Here is a 12,715-nt window from a genome sequence, read left to right as displayed (position 1 = left end):
CCACTCTGGTATCATTACTAGCTATAATAGTCCTGACGGTACTTGATGTTCTACTTTAACCTATTGACAAATCAAGCATCTCGACACAAATTCAGAAATGTCACATTTCATACTCGACCACCAGTATATCTGTTTCAAATCACTGTACATCTTAGTACTCCCCGGATGAACAGACAAGCTACCACGGTGTGCTTTGTGTAAAATTTTCTGTATAAGCTCATAATTATTTGGCACGCAAACTCTACCTCGGAACAACAAACAATCATAGGATCCGATCTGAAACTCTGAATCAGTAGTCGATTCGCACTGTACTCTTTTAGCTTGCAATTCATTATCACATTTCTGAGCCTCGCAAATTTGTTGTAAAAACATTAGTTTAACTTTTAACTCAGCTAAAATTGAACCATCATCAGACAAGGTCAATCGCGTATTCATTGCTCTTAGAGCAAACAAAGATTTTTTACTCAAAGTATCTGCGACCACATTTTTTTTCCCCAGGTGATAATAAATTACTAACTCAGTCTTTCAACAATTCTAGCCATCGTCGCTATCTCAAGTTTAAATCTATATATGACATCAAATAGTTCAAGCTCTTATGATCGGTAAATATGTGGCACTTCTCACCAAACAAGTGGTGTCGCCAAATTTTTAATGCAAACACAAGCAGCTAATTCCAATTCGTGTGTTGGATAATTTTTCTCGTGCGTCTTTAATTGTCTGGAAGCATACGCTATTACTTTGTCTTCTTGCATTAGAACACATCCCAAACCATTCAATGACGCATCACTGAAAATCACAAATTCTTTACTCGACTCAGGCTGAACTAAAACTGGTGTTTCGGTTAACAGTGCTTTCAACTGATTAAAACTCTGTTGACATTTCTCAGACCACTCAAACTTTACATCTTTTTGCAATAACCGAGTCATCAGTGTAGATATAATTGAGACACTTTTAGCAAATAATAGCTCGCTAACCCCAAGAAACTTTTGACCTCGAAAATGTTTCTTGGTGGTTTCCAGTCAACAACCGCTGAAATCTTGCTGGAATCAACTCTGATGCCTTTTTCCAAAACAATGTGTCTCAAAAATCCAACTTCTCGGAGCCAAAACTCACATTTGCTGAATTTAGCAAACAGTTGTTTATCTCTCAATGCTTATAACACAATCCTCAAATGCTCAGCATGTTGGGGCTCATCTTGGGAATAGATCAGAATATCATCAATGAATACAACAACAAATCTGTCTAAATACGGTTTGAAAATTCTATTCATCAAATTCATAAAAACCGCAGGAGCGTTAGTTAACCCAAACGACATAACAAGAAATTCATAATGCCCGCACTTGGTTTTGAACGCAGTTTTCGACACATCCAAATCTTTAACCCGCAATTGATAATATAACCAGATCGTAAATCAATCTTTGAAAATACTGTTGCTCCTTTCAACTGATCGAACAAATCATCAATTCTCGGTAAATGATACTTATTGTTAATCGTAACCTTGTTAAGCTGTTGATAATCAATAGACAGCCTCATTGATCCATATTTCTTCTTTACAAATAAAATCGGTGCACCTTAAGGCGAAAAACTCGGTTGTGCAAAACCCCTATCTGTTAATTCTTGCAATTGAGCTTTGATCTCTTTCAAATCTTTCAGAGCCATTTTGTATGGAGCTATAGATATTGGTGATGTTCCCAGTACTAACTCAATAGCGAACTCAACCTCTCTCATCGATGGCAACCCAGGTACTCTTTTGGAAACACATCTGAATATTCACAAACCACTGTCATTGATTCAATATTCAATTTAGACACTTTTGTATCCAGTACATTTGAAAGGTAAGCATCGCAACCTTTTCTCACATACTTCTGTGCTAACATAGCCGATATCAAGATAGGCAATCCACTCGAATTATCAGATTCAATACGAAGAGTCTCAACATTCTGACATTTTAATACAATAAGCTTTCGTCTACAGTTTACAATAGCATCATGCAAAGTCAGCCAATCCATACCCAAAATCACATCGAATTCATCAAACGGTAAAAGCATCAAATCGGCCAAAACACTGTAACCTTGAGCAATCAAAGGACAATTCTTGCAAACTTTACCAATTAGTACATACTAACTGTCAAAACCACCTTGTTTTTAAAAATAAATTGGTTGTTGATTTAAAAATGAAAATTGGAGTCGCCACCGATCTCTTAAAGAGGCGTGATCGGATGACATTGAAAACGATTTTAGATCTACGAATTTTGAGAAAATAGGTTCGGGAGTCGGTTACGCACGAGGAAGGGTTAGCACTCTTGTAACACCCAAAATTGGTACCGAATTGATTGTTTAATGTCTTAGTGTCGGGAATTTGAAAAGATTTTAAAATACGATCCTTCTTTTTTATTAATGTTAATTTTATGAAAGATGCTTGGATAAATCGATGTGAATGCTAAAGACCTTCTCATCTCAGAGTAATGAAATGTCATGCCCAATACATTAGGACACGACATTTTTAGTCCTCGAGAATGAGCTTGTCTTTTGAATTTCAAAACTCTTGCGGTGAAGTCAAAAAAGGATATTCAATTGCTTTAAGTCAGATGAAAAATTGAAACCCAATACGTTAGGGCACAATTTCTCAAAATTCCTAGCATTGAATATATCCCTTATTGTTATTAAAAATCTTCATTTCGAGAAAACGACATGTCACATCCAATACATTAGGACATGACGTATCGAATTCCGGAGAATGAGTTTTTATTTATGTGTTTTGATTAAGCAAAATGTTCGATTATTTAGATTCATTGAGGAAAATTGGAACCCAATATGTTAGGGCTCAATTCTCTCGAGGATTCCAAATTTCGAGTATTGCGTTATTTTGAAAGTTTTTGAATAAATTGGTTTTGATACTTAAATGATATTAAACGTAATTCTTTTGAACGAAATAAAAAAAGATTGAATAACGATGTACAATGCGAGATGATGATCCATAAACTAAAACGTATACTAATGAATGTCAAACAATCAATAAATATAAATAAACAATACAATATAACAATGGTAAGAATCTCATGTTATATGTTGGTAGATATTAATACCAAAAGCTAAAGAATTAAAAGGAATATCAAATAAATTAATATAAACAATCTTTGAAATAAACTAAAAATGAATAGCATACAAGGGCGGAAATTGAAAATTATTGATAAATCACATGCATAAAATTTTATCACAAACAATATATATATATATATATATACTAATTTGAAATAGATTTAAAGGAAGATAAAAAGAAATACTATGTTAAATTATAATATTAAAATGAATTTTAAAGTAAATAAAAATATATGTGTAATACACCAAATAATATACATACATTAATCTAAATAAGTAACATATATATGAAATGAAAAGTTTAATAACAATGCAAATAATACTAGAGTTAATAAATAATAATATTATTAAATTAATTGATAAAAAAACAGGAAAGGGATTAAATTAAATTAAAAACAGAATTAAAAGAACCAAATGAAAATAAAATAAGGTAAAGGGGACGAATGCAATGCGCGGATAACTTGGGGGACCAAGTGGGAAATAATCCCCGTCCCTCCAAAACGCAGCATATAATCTGGGCCAAGATGCAACAAAAATAAAACATGGGGGCTAAATTTAAAGGGAATAAAAAGATCTATTTAAACACGCTATAATAATCAAGGGACCACTTGCGTAAATTGCCCAACAAGGGTTAAAAATGCGCGGATCCTGCCCCGGGTCGGGTCACCACGCGGGTCGTAGGCCTTTAAACGGTGCCGTTTTGAAACCATTGCCTCGGCATCAAACGACGTCGTTTCCTGTACTGCCTATAAACTAAAAACCTAAGATCAGCAGCCCCTTTTTCTTTTGAAGGAAAACCTAAGGCAGAGGAGCACCCCCCATGCGCCGCTTCAACGTCGGAGTCCCCCAACCATCTGGTTCCGATCGGAACCAACGAGGGATTCAACGATGGACTTAACCAGGTACAGGCTCTTCCCCTCTTTATTTTGCTACTCGGTTTATGAAAACAAATCCAAAGAAAAAAATAAAAATAGTAAAGAAGAGAAAAAGGGAAATCAGAATCAGAAATCACCTCAAAAGTATGCTATCTTTCTGTTTTTTTTGAAATTTTTTGTATCTTTGTATTGATATTGTGGGTGTCCGTAAAAAAAATTACAATGCATTTGTCCTCTGTTTTATAGGCCGAAAGTAAAAGAAAAAACCAAAATAAGAAATACAATATTTTTTCTTTTCTTTGCTGTGTTATTTTTCGTCTTTTTTGCAGGTACGAGCGTACGGAGGAAGACATGGCATGTGCGGAGGAGATGCACGCGCGCAGAGGTGCACAACACGCAGGGGAGCCTTGGGTTTGACTGCGGCGCTACTAGCTGTTGAAGGCTGCCCTAGGGTTTGGTTTTGCTTTTTTTGTGTAATGGGCTTAGGGTTAGGTGTATTGGGTTAGTGAGTTTGGGCTGGGGTTATGGTTTATAAATCGGGCTTGAATTTTGGTCATTCAGGTTTAGGCCTGCTATTGTAAAAACTGGACTGCTATTGGACTTTAATAATTATTTTTTACTTAATTTTTATTATCTATATTGGGCCATTCAAAATTGGCTATTACAGCTTCCCCTCTTTGCTCGTTGTCGTGTAACGGGAACGGAGCAAAGACTTTAAAATGGCCAAATTTGCCTGGTTGTGCTGGACCTTGGTGCTCTTCTTCTTCAAGTAACCTCATTCTAACCCACTACATCTTCAGTGGTATAGGAATTGGTGATTTGATCCATTCCACTGTGACGTCAGGGAGATAGGATTTGTAGCTCTTCGAAGAAACATTTGCTATCTTTAGTCTGCTCCACTACAACTTTAGGGAGGTGAGACTTGTAGCTTCAACTTATTCCACTGCAACTTGGGAAATAAGATTCGCTGTTGTAGCTTTAATCTATTCCACTGTGATGCCAAAGAGATAGGATTCGCTGCCACAACTTCAATCCACTCCACTTCAGCTACTCCATTCCACTCGATCTACTTCGAATCTTCCACCTATTCCGCTGCTGGTCAGGGAGATAGGACTTACAATCTTCCACCTATTCCGCTGCTAGTAAGGGAGATAGGACATACAATCTTCAACCTATTCCACTACTGTTCAAGGATCTAGGACTTACAATCTTCCACCTATTCCACTGCTGTTCAAGGAGCTAGGACTTACAATCTTCAACCTATTCCACTGCTGGTCAGGGAGATAGGGCTTACAATCTTCCACCTACTCCGCTGCTGGTCAGGGGGATAGGACTTATAATCTTCCACCTATTTTGCTACTGTTCAGGGAGCTAGGACTTACAATCTTCACCTACTCCGCTACTGGTCAGGGGGATAGGACTTACAATCTTTCACCTATTTCGCTGCTGTTCAGGGAGCTAGGACTTACAATCTTCAACCTACTCCGCTACTGGTCAGGGAGATAGGGCTTTGTGATTTCACCGATCTGTTCTCTGGGGAACATGACCTGCTTGATTCATTTTATGAACCTAATTATGCCTAATGATTAGGATGGCATGATCAAAATGAATCAAATGCTCCTAACTAGACATGTGTGAATGGTGTTTGCATGAATGCAGAATTTTATTTTTCCGAGAATGAACCCGCTTAGGTTGTCATTACTCGAAGTTTATTAAGGCTTTAACACTGACGTGCTACAACGCCTTCTCGCTTGACCGGCTTTTCTGAAGAAACATTTAGCTAGGTTTCCCCCCACTGTAAACCTTAAAGTTTAATCCATTGGGGCCCAAAATGTGTACCATCATTCTCCCACTGTAATCCAAGGGTAGAAATATGTGACTTTTCCTCAATCCTTTCCTATCTCAATTCAAGGGTGGAGAAAATGAAGGCTTCTCCTCTCTAAGGAAACCCCTTTTATTGCCTGGTGATTCTTGCCTGCTTGCTCATCGAAGCCTTATCACCGACACGACATCTTGTAATTTTGTTCAATCAATGCTTGGTTAATAAAATCTGATGGGACAGTCTTAATTTAGACTTTTCTTTCTTAAATATTTCAACCTTTAAACCTGGTGCGTTCTAAACAATAGTCCTGTTTCAGGCTACTGTATTATTTAGAAACTTCTAGAGTAATATGCAAAACCTCCATTGTAAAATTTTTATTAGTCCATTAATCATTATTCCAATGCAACATGTTTGTGAGAAGAATGTAAAGATAGGTAGAATAGTATTGATTTGAGAACCTAGCTCGAAACAAATAAATTATCAAAGATAGTAACAAATGAATTGATTGGTAATGTGTATCTTGCAAAAGAATGAAGTATTCCAAGAACAATAGATTCAAATAGAAATAGTATGAAGCCTAGATGCCTCAAATATTGCAGCTTGAACTTCTATGCATAAACTTTCTGAAGACCCTTCTGATGTTAACATGTGTCTAAGAGATCTACAGTACTCTGTTGATGCCCCAAGACGTCGCCTGCCCCTTTCTATTGGTTCAAGTATAGCAAGATCATCACATGCCTTAATTCGGTCAAAATTCAAGTTGCTCGGATCACCTTGTGCCCCATTCGGATCCAAAATTTGAGCCGCCCTTTTCGAGTTTTCAACTGAAATCCCTTTTGGTCTCAAGGCGCCTTTTGCGGGTTTTCACCTTGGCCTCTTCATTTTTCTTTTTCATCTTTCATCTTTTTTTTTGAACTCAAAGCTCCCATTGCGGGTTTTCACCTTGGTTTTTTCTCTTTTTTATGCGAAGTATTTCTTGACTGAGTTTGAGTTTACTGGATTGGTCAGACTTTTACCATCCATCTTGCTCAAAATCAAAGCTCCTCCTGAAAAGGCCTTCTTTACGACATAAGGGCCTTCCCAATTTGGCATCCATTTCCCTCTAAAGTCTTTTTGTAGAGGAAGGATCTTTTTCAACACCAGGTCCCCCTCATGAAATTCTCTGGGACGAACCTTTTTGTTATAGGCTCGCATCATTCGCTTCTGGTACATCTGTCCATGGTGAATGACTTTTAGCCTTTTTCCTTCTATTAGGTTCAACTGATCGTATCGAATTGTATCCATTCAGCCTCATCTAACTTTAGTTCAGCTAGCACTCGAAGAGAGGGGATCTCAACTTCAGTCGGTAATACTGCCTTCATCCTTTAAACTAGAGAGAAAGGCGTTGCTCCAGTAGACGTCCTAATAGATGTTCGATAAGCAAGAAGAGCGAATGGTAACTTATCATGCCAGTTTTTGTAAGTCTCAGTTATTTTCCCTACAATCTTCTTGATATTTTTATTAGCTGCCTCCGCTGCACCATTCGTTTTCGAGCGATACGGTGACAAGTTGTGGTGTTTGATCTTGAATTGATTGTAGACTTCCGCTATTGTGCTATTGTTCAAGTTCAGTGCATTGTCAGATATGATTCTTTCAGGCATTCCATATCTACATATGATCTCTTTTTTCAAGAACTTGCTGACTGCTGATTTCGTGACATTAGCATATGAAGTAGCTTCTACCCATTTAGTGAAATAGTTAATAACCACGAAGATGAAACGATGCTCGTTAGAAGCTTTTGGCGATATGGGCCTGATAACATCCATTCCCTACATGGAGAAAGGCCATGGAGAAGTCATAACGTGAAGAGGTGACGGAGGTGCGTGTATTTTGTCCGCATAGATTTGGCATTTATGGCACTTCTTGGCATAATCGATGCAATCTCCTTCTATGGTGGACCAATAATAGCCGAATCTCATAATCTGTCTAGCCATTGTAAATCCATTAGCATGCGTTCCACAAATGCCCTCGTTGACTTCTTCTAGGATTTTCTTGGCTTCCACATTATCCACACATCTCAGTAGTACTTGATCCTTCCCTCTTTTGTATAAAATCTCTCCATCTAGGACATAGTCTATGGCTAATCTCCTTAATGCCCTTTTATCATTCTCCGTTGCCTGCTCAGGGTACTCATGATTCTTCATGTATTGTAATATGACTTGGTACCAAGGATGACTAACCTTTTTCTCTTCCTCGATATTGTAGCAATGAGCCGGGGTTTCATAAATACTCATCCGAATAGGTTTCATATCTTCTAGCTTGTTCACTTTGATCATGGAAGCTAAAGTGGCTAATGCATCAGCCATTTGGTTCTCATCTCGTTGGAGATAGTGGAAAGTAATGTCATCAAACTCTTCCGTCAATTCGAGGACCAACTTTCGATACATGACTAATTTGAGGTCTCTCATTTCACATTCACCCTTGAGTTGGTATATTACCAATGCAGAATCCCCATATACCTCTAACATCTTAATTTTAGGTTCTATGGCTGCACGGATGCCCATGATGCACGCTTCATATTCGGCCATATTATTTGTGCAATCGAAATCCAATTTACTGGTAAATGGATAGTGGTCTCCATTTGGGGATATCAGGACTGCCCCAATCCCATTTCCTACGGCATTTGAAGCTCCATCAAAATTTAGCTTCCAAGGATAATTTTCTTGAGAATCCTATTCAGCAGTTGCTACGCACATCAAGTCTGCATTTGGGAAATCAAAATCCAGAGGTTCATAGTCTTCTAAAGCTCGGCTTGCTAAAAAGTCTACTATTGCACTCCCTTTAACAACCTTCTGAATTATATAAACTATATCAAACTCAGAGAGCAAAATCTACCATCTAGCCATCCTCCCATTCAGCGCAGTTGACTCCATATATTTTAAGGGGTCTAATCTTGAAATTAGCCAAGTGGTGTGGTAGAGCATGTATTGTCTAAATCTTCGCGTCGTCCAGATCAAGACACAACATAATTTTTCAATAGGCGGATACCTCTTTTCGTAGTCGGTGAATTTCTTACTAAGATAGTATATTGCCTTTTCTTTCCTCCCCGTCTCATCATGTTGGCCTAACACGCATCCCATGGACTTATCAAACACCGTTAAATATAGGATCAGTGGTTTATTCGGGTTAGGTGGTGACAATACTGGGGTACTGGACAGGTACTGCTTTACTCTGTCAAAAGCTTTCTGGCATTCTTCATCCCGTACACCTGGGTTATGCTTCTTTAGGAGACGAAATATGAGATCGCATTTCTCAGTTAGTTGTGAAATGAACCGAACAATATAATTTAGTCTTCCTAGGAAACCTCGAACCTCCTTTTGAGTACGCGGCAGAGGCAATTCTTGTATTGCTGTGACTTTGTCTGGGTTAATCTTAATCCCTTTTTCACTGACTACAAACCTCAGAAGCTTTCCGGACCTAGTCCCAAAGGTACACTTTGCTGGGTTAAGCTTGAGCTGGAACTTTCTTAACCTTAGAAATAGCTTTCTCAGGACTTGCACATGTTCCTTCTCTGTCTGAGATTTTGCAATCATGTCGTCGACATAGACCTCTACTTCTTTATGCATCATATAATGGAAAAGGGTCACCATGGCTCTCTGGTAGGTAGCTCTGACATTTTTCAAACGAAACGACATCACCTTATAACAGAAGGTTCCCCATAGGGTTATGAATGTGGTCTTCGTCATATCTTCAGGATGCATCTTAATTTCGTTATATCTTGAGAAATCGTCCATAAAAGAAAATAATGAGTATCCTGCCGTGTTGTCCACCAATGTGTGTACGTGAGGGAAGGGAAAATTATCTTTTGGGCTGGCCTTATTTAAATCCATGTAGTCTACACACATTCGTACCTTCCCATCTTTCTTAGGGACTGGTACGATGTTGGCCACCCATTCTGAGTACTTGACTACTTGTAGGAATCCAGCATCGAACTGTTTTTGCACCTCTTCCTTTATCTTTAGTACAACATCACTCCTCATTCTCCTGAGCTTCTGCTGCACTGGCTTGCAGTCATTTTTTATAGGGAGACGGTGTACTATAATGTCAGTATTCAGACTAGGCATATCTTGGTACGACCATGCGAAGACGTCCTTGAACTCCTGAAGTAACTCGATGAGGTCTTGCTTCGTTTCTTCGGTTATGCATGTTCCCATCTTTACTATTTTTCCTTCCTTGAGGGTCACAATCTCCACCACTTCCTTATAAGGTAGGATCTGTTTCTCCTCCTGCTCTACCATCCTCAACAGGTCTGGAGATAAGTTACCATCTATGTCGTCTCCAAAATCCTGAGATCCATCTAAACACTTGTCTCGTTCAAAAGGGTTTTCTGGGTCCATCACAGAGTCACTTATGTCATTGATATCCGAAGGCCTGTTACAGGTACCAAGGAGTATACAAAGAATGTGAAAATTTTAAGTATATTTATTTGTATGGTATGATTATAAAATTGATGAAATAATGATTTGGAAGAATATGAAAGAATCTTAAAGGAAATATCTGTTTTAAATAACTGCAAAGATAAATTTCATTAAGATAATGATGTTCGAACATAAGCCTATTTCACAAAGGAATTCTCATTGTTTCTAGGCTAAAAACAACAAGTGTGTTCTGAATATTACTCTGAGAAGGCTCTAAAAACTTTAGGTGTCTCTTCTGCAGTCCAATTATTCAAAACACTCCCAGGTTCATAGGGACGGAGATCCAATAAGGTCCCTTATTCATTTGTGTCCTCATGAATGGCATCGATGTGAACATTTTCCAACATCTCATTGATGCTTTCTTTTACCGGTATCCTTATTTAAAGATGAATAATCCCTCCTGATACAAAAGTCCCAGATATGTGGGGAAAGGTCATAGGCTCCCACTTGACTTCTTTTCCGCTCAAACGTGCCCTTATTCTCTCCTGTCTCTTTTCTATTTCCTTCTTCTTTTGTTTCATATCTGGTCTGTAGCCCAGGCCAAAACGATCAAACTTGTCCTTCAGTACCGGCGCCTCAACTCTTCCTTGTAGATGCCTTCCCAAAACTCTTCCCAGCAAGGCTCCCATTCCTACCATCAACTGTAGACCCATCTTCATGGTCTTGGATATTCTTGGTACCGGGATTTTATCTCCCTAGGTAATAAATATTACGTTCACGAATTCTAAAGACCGGAAAGAACATCCTAGTGCCTCATCATCGGTCTCTACATATAGTGCATTGTTAGTTACTGTCGCAATGATATCTTCTTCAACACTTATCGTCACCAATCGACCTTCTGACAGTAATTTTAACTTCTGATGAAGTAATGACGGCACAGCCCCTGCCGAGTGTATCCAAGGTCTTCCCAACAAACAGTTGTAGGAAGGTTTGATATCCATTACCAGGAAGTCTACCTCATAAGTGGTTGGGCCAATTATCAACGAAATCTCAATTCTTCCCATGACCCTTCTTTCAGTTCCATCAAATGCCCTCACTATATTCTGACATGCCTTCATATGTGAGCTATCCACAGGTAGTCTATCTAGGGTGGACAGGGGCAATACATTCAAAGCAGACCCATTATCAATAAAAACTCTCGGCAACGTGTACCCTTTACAACGGGTAGTAATGTGCAAAGCTTTAGTTGAGTCCCTACCTCCAGGAGGTATTTCATCATCATTGAAGAAGATAAAATTGTCAGCACTTATATTGTTGACCAATCGATCCAACTTATTGATTGAAATGTCGTTAGCTACATACGTCTCATTCAATACTTTCATCAACGCACTTCGATGTGCCTCAGAACTCAATAGCAGAGCTAATGCCGATATACGTGCTGGTTGTTTATGCAGTTGTTCCACAACACTGTACTCACTGTGTTTCAAAAATTTTAAGAATTTATTATCTTCTTCTTCTTTTATTGGCTCATTGATCAACGGTTCAGGCACGATTGCTTTTTCTCTCTTTTGCTTTTCTATCGAACCTCCTTCTTTTGTCGGTTCTGCTCGGGGGTTTATCAAGTAGTAGCGCTTCCCACAACATGTGTGAAAGCCTATATCTTGATCCCCTTCTGCCATAGCAGCCGAAGTCCCCTTTCCTGGAACGGTTGTGTTGCATTCATAGTTTTATAGAACTTTCTTGCTATCTTTGTAAGGGAAGGTTGCAGGTTTCTGAATGATGATTTTCGGTGTTATACACGTTCTAACTTCACTATTCTTAGGTCGTGAAATGATGACCATAGGATAATTAGCTTTTGGAACTCCCACGGTTAATTTTGAGGTGCATATGTTTCCTTCCTCTTGAACTTCTTCATAGAACTCCATCTCTTTGTTATCTATCATGCATTGAACCAAAGTTTTGAATTCCGTACATTCCTGTATCTCGTGTCCTATCTCATGGTGGAACTCACAGTAGTTCTCTTTCTGTTCATAACTCTTTTCTGAATCTACAGTGATTAACCCTCTTTTTTTCATCTCCTTTCAGACTAATCTCAAAGGGGTTCTTACATCTACAACGTCTGTTTTAACATTTCTCCCCATGTTTCCACTCATCATGTTCACCTCGTTATGATTAGGCAATGGGTGTTTTGCATTGGGTGAATCATCTAACTTGACAACGCCCATACTGATCAGTTTCTCAACCAGTTTCTTGAAGGCTATGCAATTTTCTATGGAATACCCCATAGTCCCTGCATGGTAGTCCAACTGTGTGCTCGCATCGTACCAATTAGGGTACGGTGATTGTAGGGGTTTTAGATAATGAGGGGGAACAACATGTGCATCGAATAACCTCTGATACAACTCTTATACGACATTGGGATTGGCGTGAACTGGAACTTCTCAGTGCTTTGCCTCGTTCCAGATTCTTGTCTTGATGAGCCTGACTGGTAATCGACTTTGAGTAACCTTTGTTATATGTACT

The 12,715-nt window shown here is 38.6% G+C and overlaps 1 protein-coding gene across 1 annotated transcript; it reads right to left on the bottom strand.

The window, feature by feature from the left end:
• Window positions 1-8,506: 8,506 nt before the first annotated feature.
• Window positions 8,507-12,477, bottom strand: LOC105801050 (uncharacterized). The gene is made up of 8 exons (XM_052623651.1): window positions 12,301-12,477; window positions 11,993-12,216; window positions 11,778-11,891; window positions 11,555-11,668; window positions 11,044-11,446; window positions 10,700-10,947; window positions 8,867-10,205; window positions 8,507-8,626 (listed from the first exon to the last, which is right to left on the bottom strand). Exons 1-8 carry the CDS (start codon window positions 12,475-12,477, stop codon window positions 8,507-8,509), a joined length of 2,739 nt encoding a protein of 912 aa, XP_052479611.1.
• Between the last annotated feature and the right edge of the window lie 238 nt (window positions 12,478-12,715).

Source organism: Gossypium raimondii, chromosome 11 (genome assembly GCF_025698545.1).
Source record: "Gossypium raimondii isolate GPD5lz chromosome 11, ASM2569854v1, whole genome shotgun sequence".
NCBI lineage: Eukaryota > Viridiplantae > Streptophyta > Magnoliopsida > Malvales > Malvaceae > Gossypium > Gossypium raimondii.
This window is presented reverse-complemented; position numbering and strand designations above follow the sequence as displayed.

What these genes read in the sequence shown, in the direction of transcription:
- LOC105801050 (XM_052623651.1), bottom strand. Translation starts at nt 12,477, where the DNA reads ATGGGGTATTCCATAGAAAATTGCATAGCCTTCAAGAAACTGGTTGAG. An exon ending in AGAACCGACAAAAGAAGGAG is followed by an intron (nt 11,669 to 11,777) that starts GTTCGATAGAAA and finishes TTTGAAACACAG; the next exon opens with TGAGTACAGTGTTGTGGAAC. An exon ending in ATGAAAGTATTGAATGAGAC is followed by an intron (nt 11,447 to 11,554) that starts GTATGTAGCTAA and finishes TCCTGGAGGTAG; the next exon opens with GGACTCAACTAAAGCTTTGC.